The following is a 15693-nucleotide window of genomic DNA, read 5'->3' as shown; positions in this document are numbered from 1 at the left end:
TGCAATCGCAGCGCTAGAATCCAAACACGGCGGCTGAGCGCGGGTTGGTGAGCGCATGCATAGCGTCCTTCCTAAACGTATCGGGCACAGTGGTGACATTGCCGCCCTTGAGCTGCAGCACCTCGCCCGTCGTATACCTGGTCCAGGGCAGACTCGACAGCCTGCTCGGATCGTGATAGTACGTAAAGCTAACGTACGACCTGGGCATCTGCTCGGCGAGCTGCGGATCCTTTTGCCTCCCATCGGGTCGGATGAAGAGGTACTTGAGTTCCGAGCCGTGGAACGCGCCCAGAGCCGAACCCGTTCCGTTGGGGTACATATCGTTCTGCCTGAACTCGAACGACCACACGTTGCGGCTGTTCTTCCTGGCCCCGCCCACCGCAGCGTGCAGGTAGGTGCGTCGATGCGCGTTGAAGGTAAAGTCGCCAAAGAACGCCGCACTGCGCTTGTACTGATTCGACTCCAGCGGCGGGTACATCCTCGACCCCACATCCAGCGTAGCCGCCGAGGTGCTCGTGCCCTCGTTGGGGTACGGTGACCCCTGAACGGGGTCGTCCGGGTAGAGCTCGAATACGCGCTGCAGCGCGCGCTCGGTGTAGGTTGTGTTGTAGATGACGGCAGCGCTGCGCACCCACGTCTCAAAGTCGGCGCTCGAGTTGAGCGCCTTCTGCGCGAAGAGCGTACCCTCATCCAGCGCATTGCCCGAGATCACGGGGATGTCGGCGAGCTTTCCCTGCGCCAGGTTGACGCTCGGATAGTCGGTGATGAGCGTGTAGTCGACGAGCGGCAGAAACGCAAGTGCGCCGGGGACGGGGAATGTCCCGCCCGCCTTGGCGGTCAACTGCATGCCGGTGCTCTGGACCTGCGTGGCATTTGCGCTCCTCAGACACTTGAGCAGCGGCGCCTGTGTGCATCCGACACCCGCAGCGAGCTGTTCAAACGTGCTCTGTACGGTCGGATGTTCCGGGGTGAGCAGCGGACCCGGTGCGATACCACCCGAGTCCATAATGGCAGCATGAAACAGGCCGTGGGTGTTTCCGTCGTACGCGAACGTCTGCAGCGCTACACTCATCGCGCCCGCCGACTGTCCAAAGATCGTCACTCTGCCTGCATCGCCTCCGAAGCGCGCAATGTTGTGCTGCACCCACTTGAGCGCGAGCCTCTGATCGTACAACCCGGCATTCGGCGTCCCATCCGCAACCACCTCTTTGCCACCGAGGAAGCCGAACGGTCCGACGCGGTAGCTGATGGCGACGAACACGATCGGCTTGCCCATGGCCGCACTGCGCGCCACGAGCTCGCTCGCATTGTACGCGGGCGTGCTTCCGGCGAAGAACGCGCCGCCGTAGATCCACACGAGCACAGGCAACTTGGCGCCCGCCACCACGCCCTTGGGACGGATGACGTTGAGGTTGAGGCAGTCCTCGCTCATGTTGAATCCCGCCGGCGGCTGCATGCAGATGTCGCCGAATTGCGTCGCGTCGATCACGGCGTCCGAGGCGTCGACGGGCTGGGGACGTGCGAAGCGCAGATCGCCCACGGGCGGCTTGGCGTACGGAATGCCCAGGAACTGGTCGAGTTGGTAGGCGTCGTCGACCATACCCTTGACGGTGCCCTGAGGGAGGTGGACCGTGGGCTGGGAGCAAGAGGTGGCGGCAGGAAGTGCAACGACCAAGCGCATCGCAGCCGCCGCAGCCAGCAGCCACACTGAAGCAAGCCGCATGTTGAGTCAAGACAAGAGGAGCGGTTGAGAGGATGAGGAGGCTTGAGGGTCAGTCGGCGAGGTCCCGACTAGACGTCGCTTTTTATGTCTTCGCGAGGCAGCATGAGCATGTGCTGTCAAAGCGCGCTGCTACAGCCGAGAGCGAAGGAAGCGCTGGGGGTGCCGACGGTGGGGGGGCGAGTGGCCAAAGACGACGGCGAACTGCGCCGGAGCGTGAGTGAGCTCGCTAGTGGCAGCGCGCATGTGGCCAAGGCTGTTGAGCGTCGGCGCATCCGAGGCTGCGGGACCAGCCGTGTTTCAGCGGTGCTTGCACGCCTCTGCGCCGGCGGCCGAGCGCAGAATGACAGCCACCGACCCTCATCGCAGCCTGGCTCGCATCTATTCTCCTAACGGCATGGTGTTTGGCTTCCCCTGCCATGCGGGGTAACCCTGCATACGCCGCAACCACCACGTCCATGTGGGGCGAGGGTTATGGACGTTGCAGTGTGGGGACATGGTTTTGACAGCCGTCATGGGGCGGAGTCTTTGCGTCGAGTGTGGGGTGCGGCCAAGCGAGGAGGATGGGGTGCATTGCGGCCGAGATGCACTCGACGCCGGCGATGGCAGTCGGCCGGTAGACGCTGGAAATGGCGGATCGGCGAATTCGGCTTCAGGGTCCGCGCACCGCCATCCGCATGGCCAGCAGCTAGAAGCGAGCGTCGTGGGGCGAATGCGGTTGGTCCATGCATCGACAGCTGCTCCACATCGGCAGACCACCGCTGCATCGCCGGCGCGCGAAACGGACCAGCACCATACGGCTGTTTCCGAAGAGGGACGGCATGAAGCGGGTGCAATACAAGACGGCTGTAACAATGGCGCCGAGGATCAATGGCGGTATGGCCGAGGATCAACCTCGCTTCTTTTGTCTTGTCACATGCGCCCGAGGGTTGCCTTTCTCTCTGTCGGCATGCCAAGCCGTCGTTGCGACAAGAAGAACAGTTCAGCTTCGAGAATGCATGGCTCGCTTGCTCTTTGTCCGCTGTCCAACAGCGCCAGGTGGTTGTATCGTGAGCACAAGAATGGCTGCTATTGTTCATGTCGTTCATGTCAGAGGGGCCACCTTATGCGTGCTGCTTGCTCTTGTTGCCCATGAGAGCAGGAGGATCGACGGATCGCTGGTCGGCATGTGCGACGTCGATTTGCGGATCAGGCAACGATCGGCCGTAACGGATCGGGGCATCGGTGGCCAGGATTCATGCGTCGTGGTGCAAGGTCGGCATTGCACCGAGGATGCTCCTGTGATTTTGCTGGTTGGAGCATGTACGAGCGTGGGTGGGTTTGGTGGTAGCGAGGCTGGCTGGCAGCTCCCCTCTCCGCCCTCTCTCGGCCCTCTCTGCCTACAATATTTTTGGCAGCTGCCCATTGGTGTGTGTCTGGGTGTGTGTGCGTGCATGTGATTGGTAGCCTTTCATTCCGTTTGGCTCCACACAAAGTTATCGGCCAACGCCGACCCAGACGGGCCAGGCCGAGATGGCAGTATTCGCAGCTCGGACGGGTGTTCCTGACGCGCGACATCTGGCTTTTGCAAGAGAGGTGAGAAAGCCGCGCGTTGGCTCGGGTCGAAACTTGCGCCCAAAGCGTCGCGCACTCGAGCTGCGCACGGGGCGTCGCGCGCTCAAAACAGCACACCCAAGGCGGCGGCGGGTCCAGACCCAGCTGCGCCCGCACATTGCCCAAATTCCGCATGAAGCCACTCTGGATGGCTCAATTTCCTGCCAAAGATCTCGGAGATCCGTCCGCTTTTTCCCTCTTTTCGCTCCATGCCTCTTGCCCTCTTTCCCTTCTGCAGCCGGGCCAAGCAAGCGCGCGTCAAGTCAAGTCAGGCCCACAAGCGAGAGAGAGAGCGAAAAAAGAGGCGCCTGTATGCTCGTCTTGGCTCGCCTACTCGGCCGCTCCTTTCCCGAATCGGCTCGAGGCATGGGGGGGGGGGGGGGGAGGGGGTAGGCGGCGTGGGGGGTGCGGGGGGTGGGGGGGGGGGGGGGGGGGGGGGGGGGGGGGGGGGGGGGGGGGGGGGGGGGGGGGGGGGGGGGGGGGGAAGGATGACTACGGCTGCACAGTGAAATTCATTTGACTCATGAGCGAGGCAGCCTGGCAACCTATCGGATGCTGCATGCTCGGCCGTGCCACTCTGCATACATGGACGGCGCTTCAGCCAGGCGGCCAGCCACAGTAGAGATGCTGAAGATGGCATAATCTGCCCGACTGTGCACTGCATCGGCTGCCACTCGTCTGTGCGATTGCGAGCGGCCACCGAGTAAGTTGGTGTGGCAGCAACAAGCAGCAGCTGAGGATTGCACAGGGTCTCATCCAGCCGAGCCACACGCGATGCGATGCGATGCGATGCGATGCGATCCCAAGCCTCGACCTCATCCTCGACTTCATCCAGATCCATCAGCCCCTCCCTGCCTCCTTCGCACCGCGCATTCACTTGAGCCACACACATCCTCGCCCATCCTCTCCCAATCCTGCTGCACATCTCATCGAGTTCACCTCGCCTTACACCGCGCCCACCGCATCTTCAAGACTCTGCGATTGCTCTGCAGGGCCGGCAGCCTCCGTTCGCCCCGAGCATGCCTCCGTCGCCCTCCGCCACCTAGATCCCCACCTTCCACATCCATTCATCCCAGCATGTCCGAGTCGTCGTCCAAACCAACCATCAACACGCGCATGCCCAAGGGCGCAAAGCGTCCAAAGACCTCGCGTGCCTGTCTCGCCTGTCGCAAGCTCAAAGCAAGGTGCGAGCCCGCAGGAGGCGCAAAGGCCGCCCCCGCAGACGATCCGCAACCCAGCTCCCTCTCCTTTGTCATCTGCCATCGATGCAAGACGCTCTGCATAGACTGTCTCTACGAGACCCCCGCCGGCGAAGTCGTCCAGGGCGAAGACGTTCAGCCTGCCATCTCGTCGCCCTCCCCCGCAGAAGAGCACAACCGCGCGCCACGCTCCTCCAAACGCTCCCGCCCCGAGGAAGCGCCATCCTCGGATCCCTTCAGCAACGACCGCGCCGTCTTCCTCTCGCCCGCCATCTCGCCTAGCAGCCTCACCCGCTCCATCTATCGCGACGTAGAGATATGCTCGCTCAACACGCTCCAACCCGCCTACCTCGAGCGGCCCGTCCTGCCCGCCAATGCGCTGTCGCGCTTGATCGGCTCCAACCCCGCTCTCAAACGCGACGCTCAAGACTACATCCTCAACCTCTCCGGTGCCTTTGGCTCCGGCTCCACACACAGCTGGAAGCAGGCTCCGCCAGACCTGTGCGCAGGCAAGGCCGCCGCACGTCTCATGGCCGGCCACGCGCCCCTGCCAGCCTATCCTCACGACGAGCTCGAATATCTCGCCCGCATCCTTCGGCCCCACGAGCACCAGCTTCGCATCCTCTTCCACGGCCTCTACGGCGCCTTTTCCCCCTTCCTCTCCACGCCCTTTGAGGACTCGCTCATCCTGTCCAACGCACAGTCCGAGGCACAATCCTTTGTGCTCCTCACCATCTACCTCGCCGCCTTCCCACACCTCGAGGCCTCCCAACCCATCGCGCAAGCCAAGGCGCCGCTCCGCAAGGCCATCGATGCGCTCCTCCGGCGTGCCATCCAGAGCCCGCAGAGCGACCACCTCAACATCTTTGCCCTGCACAACTGCGCCTCCTTCCTCCTCCTGCCCGTCGATGGCCTCGCCGAAGACTGCCGTCCCATCTCCACCCCAGAGCAGGAGGTCGACGGCTTGCTAGAGTTTGCCTCGGACCTCAATCCGAGAGCCACGATCATCACCGCTCTCATCGTCGCCCAGAGACTCGGATACGCCAGTCTCGCCGCCCGCCTGCCCTCGCTCCGCCAGTCCTTTGACGTCGATTCGCCGCAGAACGGATACCCGGGCGACTCGACGCGCGACGAGTACGCGCACGCCGTGCTGTGCACCTTCACCTGGCTCACGCTCCTCCAGTTCCGCGCCTCGATCGACGTCGCCGAGGATCGCGTCGAGTGGGATTCGCTCGCTCAGTTCGAACGCGACATCCCGCGCGTGCGCATCGACGCCATGACGGCAGCGCTTCAACCGCCGCCCGCCTTCCTCTCGCCTCGCGAACAGAGCCGTTGCTGCTGGATGGCACAGCGCGCCGAGCTCTACGGCATTGCGCGCGACCATCGACACACCAAGCGCGCCGCCGCCTCCTTCACCAAAAAGGAGGCCGAGGACCAGGCCATGGGCTACAAAAAGGCGCTCGACGAGTGGCGCTACAAGTTTGGCGAGCAGATGCGCAGCATGAGCACCGAGTTCCGCAAGGATCCGCGCGGCCTCGGCCTGCATCGCTTCTACTCGATCTTTTCCAATGCAGAGGCGGCTTCGCTCCAGGTCGCCATCGGTTCGGTCTATCACAAGGAGTTTGTCGCCGATATGCGCCAACGCCTCGCCGAACCGTTTTTCGGCGACGGTCTGCCCTGGAAGTCGGCGGCAACCATCCTGCTCGGCCACGAGGAGGACCAGCTGACCAAGGCGATCCTCATCAACTTTGCCTTTACCGATGCCATGCTCAAGGCGATGGGCCTCATCTCGAGCCTCACGCCCGTCATGCCGCAGCTGTACGACTTTGTCTCGTACGAGGAATCGGCCGGCAGCGAGATCCCTTCGCTCTGCATTGTTGCACCGCCCAACCTCCAGGCGGGTCTGTTTGCAGTGCCGCTGCTTGCGGCGGCCGACCTGCGTCTGTCGGTGATCGAGACGTGGGGTGCCAGCGCGTCCTACTTCAACCACCACGTCATGCCGCTGCTCACCAACTGCGTCAAGTCGCTGCGTGCGTGCCACGTGAACGTGGATCTGCCGGGCGTGCTCAAGATTCCCTTCGCCACCGCCAATCCGATCGCCGACTATCTGCAGGGGCCGTTTGAGATCCTCATGCGCAAGGTGGCGTCGGCCGAGGAGCGGTTGCAGATCTCGCACGTCGAGAGCATCCTCAACAATTCGTTCTTGCTCTCGAGCAAGAAGAAGCAGATCGAGACGGTGGCGGAGGAGCTTGCGCCCGATGTGCCCGAGATGGTGCAGGCGATTGCCGACAGCAAGAAGATCGAGGACGAGATTTCGGCCGCCATGATGGGTGCGCTGAATGTGCAGTCGATCCGCGAGATTCAAGATACGGATTTTGCGGTCAAGGTGTTTGGCTCCGATCTGCGCGAGGGCGATGTCAAGGCGATTCGCAAGCCCGGACGCAACGGGAGCAGCTCGGCGACGACGCCCGATGCAGAGAATCACCGCAGGGGTCCGAGCAACGCACGCTCGAGCAGTGTCGAGAGCGAGCAGACGGGAAGTCCTTCGGTGTTGACGCACTCGTCCAAGCAGAGGACGCCCATGCATCGCAGTGTGCGCTCGGTCGCCAATGCTTCGCAGTACTCGAGCCCGAGCTCGTCGACGCAGTCGGGCAACGCTGCGCTGCCGGAACCGGCGGTGGTGTATCACAAGGATCCGGCCGTGCCGCCACAAGGGCTGGAGCAGACTCCTGCTATGGGGTATGCTCATCCTCCCACAGCGTACGAGGCTTCGGTGCTGCAACCACCGTCGCAGCCGCATGAGCAGGCATTAGCGTCATCGTATGCACCCATCTCGCAGACGACGCATGCGGGACCGACGTACGCGCCTGCATATGCCGAGAGGAGCATCGATGCACCGCACGGCTACTCGGGTCCCGCTTCGGGCGTGCATGGCATGGATGCGTATGCGTCGTATCCCAACGAGCGGTATCCCGCCGAGAGCGTGCTGGGTCTCGATGCCGGGCATGCGAGTGCGGCAGTCACGACAGGCACGGGCACAGCCGACGTATACGCCTACCGGTCCGATGGCGACCATGGTCCGGTCCCAATTCACAGTGCTGCGGGGTACGACGGAATGCAGAGACAGGGAGCCAAGGCAGAGGGTACAGGGTATGACGGTTATGGGAATGTGCCGCAGGAACAGCCTCAGGTGTCCGAGCCCTGGCAACAGCAGCATGCACAGCAGCAGCAGGGGTACGGTGGTGCCTACGGTGGGGACGCAGCGTCGGGTCAAGCGTACTATGGCCAGCAGGTGAGCGAGCAGCAATATGCAGAGCCGTATGCGCCGGTGTACGATCAGGCGCACTACCAGGTCGGGCAGGGACAGCACCAGGTGGCGCAGGGGCAGCATGGCTCGACCATTTGGGACGCGTGGAATTGGACGCCCGGCCAGGATCAGCCCCCGCATCACCCGCACCCGCACCAGCAACATGGTCATCACCAGCAGCAGCACCAGCAGCACCCGCCTCAGCAGGGCCAACATCATCACCATCAGCAGTACCGAAACTGAAACCTTGGCGCCAATCTTGTTGCGGGACAACGCCGTGGTTGCGCGGTAATCTTATTCGTTGGCGGTGTATCTCACGAACGAAGGACTGGTGAAAGTTGGTTGTGGGTGAGAGCGGATGCAGGACGCGTGGCAGCAAGGGCCGGGTGCAATTCGGCGCGCAAACTTGAAAGTCTGCGCGGGTGTTGTTGATGGAGACTTTGTGCCATTGTTTGTGACTGGAGTGCATGTGGCAAGAGATTCTCTCACAGCGGCAAGACGGCTCACACGCAGCATATCTGTGCATCTCGCTTTGGATTACCAGGTGGGGGAGTTGGACTAGTCGGAGCCTGTATCCGAGGCTTCGTCTGTTGCTAGTCTAAAGAACGCCGCCACTGTGGCGTGGAGTGCCGGCATGAGGCCCCACCTTCCCACAGCCTGATCCTGCTCCTCATCCCCCCACCCCACAATCCCATCCTGCTGTACCGCAACCTTGCAGAGGTGCTTGAATTCGTCCCCGAACTGTTGCAAGAACGCAGATGCCGTTTCGTCCATCAACTTTCCTGGTACGTTGGGTTCAGCGTCTAGCTGTGGCACTGCATGGCCGTAACGATTCCAGACAATGCGGAAGCGCAGTGTTAGCGATGCACCGTGGGTGTTTTGCAGGACGAGTGTTTCGGCATCGGCAGCGATGAGTGATCGACCTAGGGTTTCGTCGACTCGGGACGAGGCGCGCTTGCGTGAGGTGCCCGGTGGATACCAGGGCGCAAAGTCAACCCCATGTGTGGATTCCCAAGCCCGAATGTGTGATCGCACCAAGTCGGTATACGACTCCATGAGCGATGTAAACATGTTGCGCCGCAACGCCAGCAGTGGCACCATTGTACGCAGCATGAGCATTATAGCCGGTAAATCGTTACGTTTGACCAAGCGGGAAAACAGCGTGTGCGGGGTGTTGAGCGTAGTTGAAAGCCAGCTCGGAATGTCGATTGCCAGACGCTGGACCGCAGGAGAGGAACCAGAGTCGTCGATGACGAACCGGATATCGATCGGAAAAAGTCGTGCAAACGATCCCGCTAGGTGCACACTTCGACCCTCGCCAGAGGATCCTTGGTCGAGAGTGTCGATGTCGAGATAGGAGAACTGGGCGAGCGACTGAACGAGCGCATTGGAGCGGCGCTGTCGATCTAGCAGCCAGGTGTTGACGGACGCTACATGTCGGGTTCGATGCAACTCGTTCTCCACCCCTGCGCTCTGGGATAGCGCAATTCGACGGTCGATATCAGCCCCACTACCTGTGCCCTCCACACCGACCGACTTGCTGGGTACAAGCCCTGTGTCGACTGCGGTCCAGGATGCGGAATCCGCACCCGCAATCACGCGCGCCAGACTGTGCACCGACGCACCCAGCAACGCGGTAAGCGCATCGTCGTCCATCTGGCGCAGCTTCTCCAGCAGAGTCGTGCGCACCTCGTCGCGCGTTGCATCGGTGGCGCGCTGCTTTTCCAGCTGCCGCTGCGTCGAACGCCTCCGCTCGCGCTCCGCCGCTATCGCTCGTCGAAGCTCATCGATCTCCAGTTCGAGCTCTTCCGTGCGCTCCAGCAGCACACTCCGATCGCTCGTGGACGTGTTGGACCGCACAGAACCCGGCGTATCCACCGGCGCCCGCCGCCGCGAAGGCGTCTGTGTCGGCGTCTGTGACATACTCCACCACCGTAACTGCGTGCAGAGTAGATGCGCCTGTGAAAAAGGTGGGTGTCCAAATCGAAAAGAATGGAAGGCTGTCGTCAAAGATCGTCGAGTGCGCTGGGGTATATGGTGGATGGTGCGGGGCAGAAGACGGCGTTGGTGAGGTGTTGTGAAGCTGCGAATCATGGAGGTGTTGCCGACCTCTCTGCAGGGTCGGACGGGCGCGGCGCGCGACGCGTCCCAACTCTAAACACCGGTTAAGCAAGCAAATTTGGATGATAATGTTTCAATTCTTCCCGCAGGCCAACGCGGGTTGTATGGAGTAGTTGGTTAACTTAGGAGATTCTGATCGAGCGCCTCTGCAGGTGCCGGGTTCGATTCGACTTCTCTTGCCCTGGGTTCGAATCCCAGTACGACCTCATTTTTTTTTGGCGCGGGCCACCCATCTCTTTTTTTTTTCGACCGAAGCGTTCATGGCACAAACGCACACACCCCGCTGGAACTATCCCAGACAAGACTGAAAGCACACACTCTGCTGCGTGATGCGAAAAGGTATTGCAGTGCATGTGTAGCAAGTGACGAGTATAAACACTTAAAAACGGGAACGCTTGTTGGTGGCTCCAGGTGCGCCAGCCTGGCGTTTGCGTTTGGGTATCGCCGCATTGGCGCCCGAGCCGGAGGGGCCAAAGCCGATGCCGACGGGCATGTCGCGCTTCTCCTTCTGTGCGTTTTTGCGCCTCCTTCTCTCGAGCGCCTTTTTGAGCTGCTTCTTCTCCTGGCCCGAAGCCCTGCGCCCTTCGCCATCGCCCGCACCCGCGAGCCGGTCGTACTTGTCCTTGAGCAGCATCTGCTTGATCTCGCTCTTCTTGGGGTAGAACGGCTGGAGGCCCTTATCGACGCGCTCCTTGTTTTGCGTCTTGATGCGCGCCTTGACCGTGGATTCCCTCTGGCGTCTCTCGCGCTCTCCGGCCAGACCTTCTGCTCGGCGTAGCGCGGCTTCGACCTTGGCGCGCTCGTCGCGGATGGCCTGTGCGTGCTCCGACTTTGCCTTGGGACCGGCCTGGGTGGCTTCCTGCTTCTTGAGCTTGGCGAGCGTCTTTTTGAGCGTGCTCAGCTCGTCCTTGAACATGTCCGGGAGGAACGAGTAGGACTTGGAAAAGAGGTCCTTGTTCACGCTGCCGCTGAGCGACTCGAAGCGCGGATCGCGGATGTGCGCGCTGGGCGTGTCGACAACACTGCGACGGCGAGAGACGGGCCGCTTGCTCGAGATCTCGGTGGGTGCATTCTTGTTGGCACGCTTGGCGAGTTCTTTGCGCTCGTTGTCCTTGCGACGCTGCTCGCGCTGCCGCCGTGCTTCCGCCCAGGCATTGTCGCCTTCGCTCGAAGGGCCGGCGGCGTTGCCGTTGAGCTGACGCAGACGCTCGCGCACTTCGCGCCGCTTCTGCTCGAGCGCCTCGTCCGCATCCGCAGCCGAAGCTTTCGTCTTGCCGCTACGCGCAGGTTGCTTGCCAGCTGTCTGACGCGCGAGGCGTCGACGGTCTTCGGCAAATTCGTCCTCTTCCAGATCCGAGATGTCCGGTTCCGAAAGTTGATCGCTGTCCGAGCCATCCATCTGACGACGTGCCTTCATGAGCGCCGAAAACGGGATCTGCTTCATCTGCTGCTTGAGCGCGGCCTCGTCAAGGTCGGAGCCAGCCTCGTCGCTGCTGTATTGCGCCTGGCCATCGTTGCTCGCGTCATCGTCCAAGCCGTCGCTGTCACCGTCATCATCGTCGTCGTCGTCGGAGGCGGCTTCGAGATCCGAGTCGTCCATGAACTGTGCGTACTTCGGCTGCTGCTGCTCCTCCTCCTCTTCATCGTCTTGCGATTCCGCGTCGTCGTTACCGTCAGCAGCATCGCTCGAGTCAGACGCATCGACGTCCGAGTCGAGCTCGCTGGCCGAGTCGAGGTTGAGCGAGCGGCCGTCATCGCCGTCCGAGTCCTGCTCGAAGACGGGCGCGCCCTTCGGCTTGCGATGCGATGCTGCGGCACCGTTCGCCGCTGCCCTTTTTGCCATGGTTTCAAGGCAATCGGCGCTGAGGTCTGAGCAAGTTGCGAGGTGCAGTAGTGGTCGAAGGGTCTGAAGAGTGGAGGCGCTCTCGGGCGGTGTCCCACTTTTTTTTCTTTTTAGGCTCGGCCCAAAATGTGGAAACGGACAAAATTTGGCCGCCGAGCAGTCAGGGTTCGGTCTTTTGGAGGCGGAAAAAGTTGGCCGCCACCTCCAAGCCTGTGATTTTTTTTCTTTCTTCATCTTCCAGCTCCACTACCACCCAATCACCCCCGCTCGCAACCAGCACTTACAGCTGCGCATTTTGATACAAACCGCATCAGAGCATACATTCGACCCGTGCTTGGCGCAAACCACTATCATCATGGAGGCGGGTCCGTCCAGACCGTCTCGCACCGCGAGCGCATCTAAAAAGAATGGCCAGAAGAAGTCGTACCACAGCCAGGAGGCGCTCGACAAGCAGGCGCATTCCATCTCGGCCGCCACCTCGCTACCGCGCGCACTCGAGCGCTCGGCGCCCGCGTCGATGGCCGACGTCAAGCTGCCCAAGTCCGTGGCGGGCATCAAGGACAAGAAGCTCAAGAGCAAGCTCACGCACCAGCACCTCTCGCAGAAGCGTGCGGCCGAGTCGGCGCGTCTGGCCAACGAGTATCTCAACACCGCCGCGCCGGGCGAGGGTGCGGGCATGATCGAGACCGAGGGCGAGCTGGAGCGCACGTTCAAGGTGACGCAGGCGCAGATCAAGGACAACGTCGGCATCGACACGGCCAAGAAGGGGTTTGAGCTCAAGCTGGATGGCGGCAAGCAGGGGGTGGGGCTGGGGCCGTACCGATGCGACTACACGCGCAACGGCCGGCATCTGGTCATCGGAGGACGCAAGGGCCACTTGGCGGCGTTCGACTGGCAGACGGGCAAGCTGAGCTGCGAGATCCAGGTGCGCGAGACGGTGCGCGACGTCAAGTGGCTGCACAACTCGAGCTTCTTCGCGGCGGCGCAGAAGAAGTACGTCTACATCTACGACGACGCGGGCATCGAGATCCACAAGCTCAAGAACCACACGGACGTCAACCGGCTCGAGTTCCTGCCGTACCACTTTCTGCTGGCCTCGGTGGGGGCGACGGGCTATCTCAAGTACCAGGATACGTCGACGGGCACGCTGATCAGCCAGCACCGTACGGGGTTGGGCAACTGCAACACCATGACGCAGAATCCGCTGACGGCCGTGCTGCATCTGGGTCATTCAAACGGCACGGTGACGCTGTGGACGCCCAATCTGTCGACGCCGGCGGTGAAGCTGCTCGCGCACCGTGGGCCGGTGTCGGGCATCTCGATCGACGCGCGCAACGGCGGACGCGACATGGCGACGTGCGGCATGGACGGCACCATCAAGGTGTGGGACACGCGTATGCTCGGCAAGGGACCGCGGCGCGAGTGGCAAGCGCGCCGGCCCGCTTCGGACCTGCAGTACTCGCAGCGCGGTCTGCTCGGTGTAGCCTGGGGCCCGCACGTGTCGGTGTACGACACCAACGCTGCGTTGGGGAATGCGCCGCCGGGACCGTACATCACCCAGGGCTTTCCACGCGCCGAACCGCTGCAGGTCAAGTTCTGCCCGTTCGAAGACGTGCTGGGCGTCGGCCACGCCGCTGGCTTCACTTCGCTGCTGGTGCCGGGAGCGGGCGAACCGAACTTTGACTCGGCCGAGCTGGATCCGTTCGAGTCGCGCACGGCGCGGCGCGAGCGCGAGGTGCACCAGCTGCTCGACAAGATCGCGCCCGAACTCATCTCGGTCGACTCGAGCATCCTCGGCAGCGTGCGCGTGGCCGAGACCAACGTCTCGGCCGCCGAGCAGGAGCGAATTCTCGCCGAAATGGCACGACGCAATCCCAACGCAGTAGCGCGGTCGGCGGACGGTAGGTCGTACTCGCAGTTATCGCGCGTCGAACGCATGCAGCTCGACAATCCCGATGCCGACCCGATGGGCGAGGACGCCGAGTTTGTAGCCGGCACCGGATCGCTGGCGGAAAAGGTGGCTGCGCACGAGACCGCGCCCAAGAAGGAGAAGAACAGGATGAGGGGAAAGAATAAGGCGCTCAGCAGGTATCTGCGCAAGAAGCGCGAGAATGTTGTCGACCCGAACCGCATCGCGGTCAAGGCCAAGATGGAGCGCATGCGCAAACAGCAGCACGACGCACGCAAGCGTACAGCAGCAGCAGGATTGCCCGAAGGCTCGACCAGTGCCCTCGACATGTTTAACAAGCGATCCTAAACTGTGCTGGAATCCTAATCAATTCGTATTTTCAGAGGTATGCGAGAGAGAAGGGGGTTGTTACTGGAGAGAGAACTTTCCGTCGTTGAGGAGGATGCTAACGGTCGACTTGGTATCGAGACTCCTTCTACCCGCCTCGAGGATGGCGGTGGTAAGCACTGTGTCCCTAATGGTCGGGAGGACGGTATCGTAGTGCGCTGCGTTGCGTTCGTTGCGGTTGATGCGCGTGCAAGCGGTGACAAAGTTCTCGAGCGACAGATAGCCGTACCCATGCTGTCCTGCAAAGTACCCCTCCGCATCGGGGGTATACCGCATGTAAAACGGATTGAAGTCGGTGCAGCTTCCGCCCGTCACACCCTGAGCCGGATCCTCCTGAGTGAACTGATACCCGCGGCGGGCTTGGTTGATGCGCGTTTCGCCGTGGGCGCCTACGTAGTGGAAGTGCTGTTCCGAATGGACCCCTGCTCCCTGGGGAGCCGACCAGCTCGCTGTAAATACCGCCGTTGCCACTTTGCCCTGCTTGGCGCTGCCGTCCGAATCCACGATGGCAAAATCGACAAGCAGCGTGATGGTGTCTTCCGTGCCGGGGACGCATCCAACCGAAGTGGCGATACCTTGGGATGCAGAGGCGGTTACGCGGAGGGGTAGGGCACGACCAGCTGTCATCCAAAGACAGATGTCGATGTGGTGCGAATTGAGGTAGTACGAAATATCACTATCCCTGCCCGCCCAAGCCTTGAACGTCTCGAGCTGATTCTTGGGCTGGCTCATGTACGAGTAGAAGTAATTCATATCTCCCAGTCCACTCCTCGCCCTTTCCCTTGCATCCGCATACGCCGGATCGAACCGCTTATGATGTTCCACCATACAAAGCACGCCCTGCTTCTCCGCTGCCTCTACCAGCTTCTGGTGGTGTTCCAACGTTTGGGTGGCGGGCTTCGTGACGAGCACGTGGATCTTGCGTTGGATCGCGTACATCGCAATATCAAAGTGCGTCGAATCGGGCGTAAAGATCGTAATCGCATCGCCGGGCGCCAGAGAATCAATCGCTGCCTTGTATGCATCGCCATCGCGAACCCCAGCCTCGGGGTACGAGGTAAAAGCGGTGGAGAGATCGCGATACTTGTCCTCGATATTGCGCTTAAAGTGATCCCGGATGCCCGCAAATTTGTCACCGTTGGTGCCGACCATCTTGATCTCTGGTGCGATGAGCCCGCGACGACGCAGGTCGAACATCACCAGGCCCACCACGCCGAGCTTTTTGTCCGAGGGCGATTGCGAGTTGCCCACAAAGCCCGTGGTGTACTCGCCCGTGCCCACCGCAAGCACCGTAGGAAGACCGTTACCCGACATGGTTTCAACTAGAAGGAGCTGGAATGTATGTGGTGGAGGGATAGGGAAGAGAGGGGGGAAGCAGGCTTTATAGCAAGAAGAGGCGTGGGGGGGAAGGCGTCGGTGAACAGAACGGGCTGACAGCGGAAGAGCGGACCGTGGGGGACCGGGGCAGGAAATTCGCCGCCCAACCAGGGCCATGGGCACGCGTCTATTCCCCCCACGCCTAATTTTACTGCCCCCAAGAACCCCCACGTGCTGGCCCAACATGACCGAACCAACTGGCGCTCCACAGCATCACTTTGCCGTCCCCACCCCCCA

At 61.8% G+C, this 15693-nt stretch overlaps 6 protein-coding genes and 1 non-coding gene across 7 annotated transcripts; 3 read left to right on the top strand and 4 right to left on the bottom strand.

Annotated features, from left to right (window-relative positions):
• Positions 1–13: 13 nt before the first annotated feature.
• PAN0_001c0701 (carotenoid ester lipase precursor) lies at positions 14–1723 on the bottom strand (the record flags this gene model as incomplete). Its single annotated transcript, XM_014804316.1, has 1 exon — positions 14–1723. The coding sequence occupies one exon, from the start codon at positions 1721–1723 to the stop codon at positions 14–16; it is 1710 nt and encodes a 569-aa protein (XP_014659802.1).
• A 2667-nt stretch (positions 1724–4390) lies between these two features.
• On the top strand, positions 4391–8062 carry PAN0_001d0700 (uncharacterized protein; the record flags this gene model as incomplete). The annotated part of the gene is made up of 1 exon (XM_014804315.1): positions 4391–8062. The coding sequence occupies one exon, from the start codon at positions 4391–4393 to the stop codon at positions 8060–8062; it is 3672 nt and encodes a 1223-aa protein (XP_014659801.1).
• A 315-nt stretch (positions 8063–8377) lies between these two features.
• Positions 8378–9742, bottom strand: PAN0_001c0699 (uncharacterized protein; the record flags this gene model as incomplete). Its single annotated transcript, XM_014804314.1, has 1 exon — positions 8378–9742. One exon carries the CDS (start codon positions 9740–9742, stop codon positions 8378–8380), a length of 1365 nt encoding a protein of 454 aa, XP_014659800.1.
• Positions 9743–10038: 296 nt separating this feature from the next.
• Positions 10039–10146, top strand: PAN0_t001d0008. The gene is made up of 2 exons: positions 10039–10076; positions 10112–10146. It is a non-coding gene; the product is annotated as a tRNA-Gln (tRNA).
• Positions 10147–10319: 173 nt separating this feature from the next.
• On the bottom strand, positions 10320–11783 carry PAN0_001c0698 (RRNA biogenesis protein RRP36; the record flags this gene model as incomplete). Its single annotated transcript, XM_014804313.1, has 1 exon — positions 10320–11783. The coding sequence occupies one exon, from the start codon at positions 11781–11783 to the stop codon at positions 10320–10322; it is 1464 nt and encodes a 487-aa protein (XP_014659799.1).
• A 355-nt stretch (positions 11784–12138) lies between these two features.
• PAN0_001d0697 (BING4CT-domain-containing protein) lies at positions 12139–14040 on the top strand (the record flags this gene model as incomplete). Its single annotated transcript, XM_014804312.1, has 1 exon — positions 12139–14040. One exon carries the CDS (start codon positions 12139–12141, stop codon positions 14038–14040), a length of 1902 nt encoding a protein of 633 aa, XP_014659798.1.
• Positions 14041–14100: 60 nt separating this feature from the next.
• Positions 14101–15393, bottom strand: PAN0_001c0696 (uncharacterized protein; the record flags this gene model as incomplete). The annotated part of the gene is made up of 1 exon (XM_014804311.1): positions 14101–15393. One exon carries the CDS (start codon positions 15391–15393, stop codon positions 14101–14103), a length of 1293 nt encoding a protein of 430 aa, XP_014659797.1.
• Between the last annotated feature and the right edge of the window lie 300 nt (positions 15394–15693).

The sequence above is a fragment of the Moesziomyces antarcticus genome (genome assembly GCF_000747765.1).
Source record: "Moesziomyces antarcticus DNA, scaffold: scaffold_v10001, strain JCM 10317, whole genome shotgun sequence".
Lineage (NCBI taxonomy): Eukaryota > Fungi > Basidiomycota > Ustilaginomycetes > Ustilaginales > Ustilaginaceae > Moesziomyces > Moesziomyces antarcticus.
The sequence above is the reverse complement of the archived record's forward strand: the minus strand, read 5'-3'. Positions and strand labels throughout refer to the sequence as shown.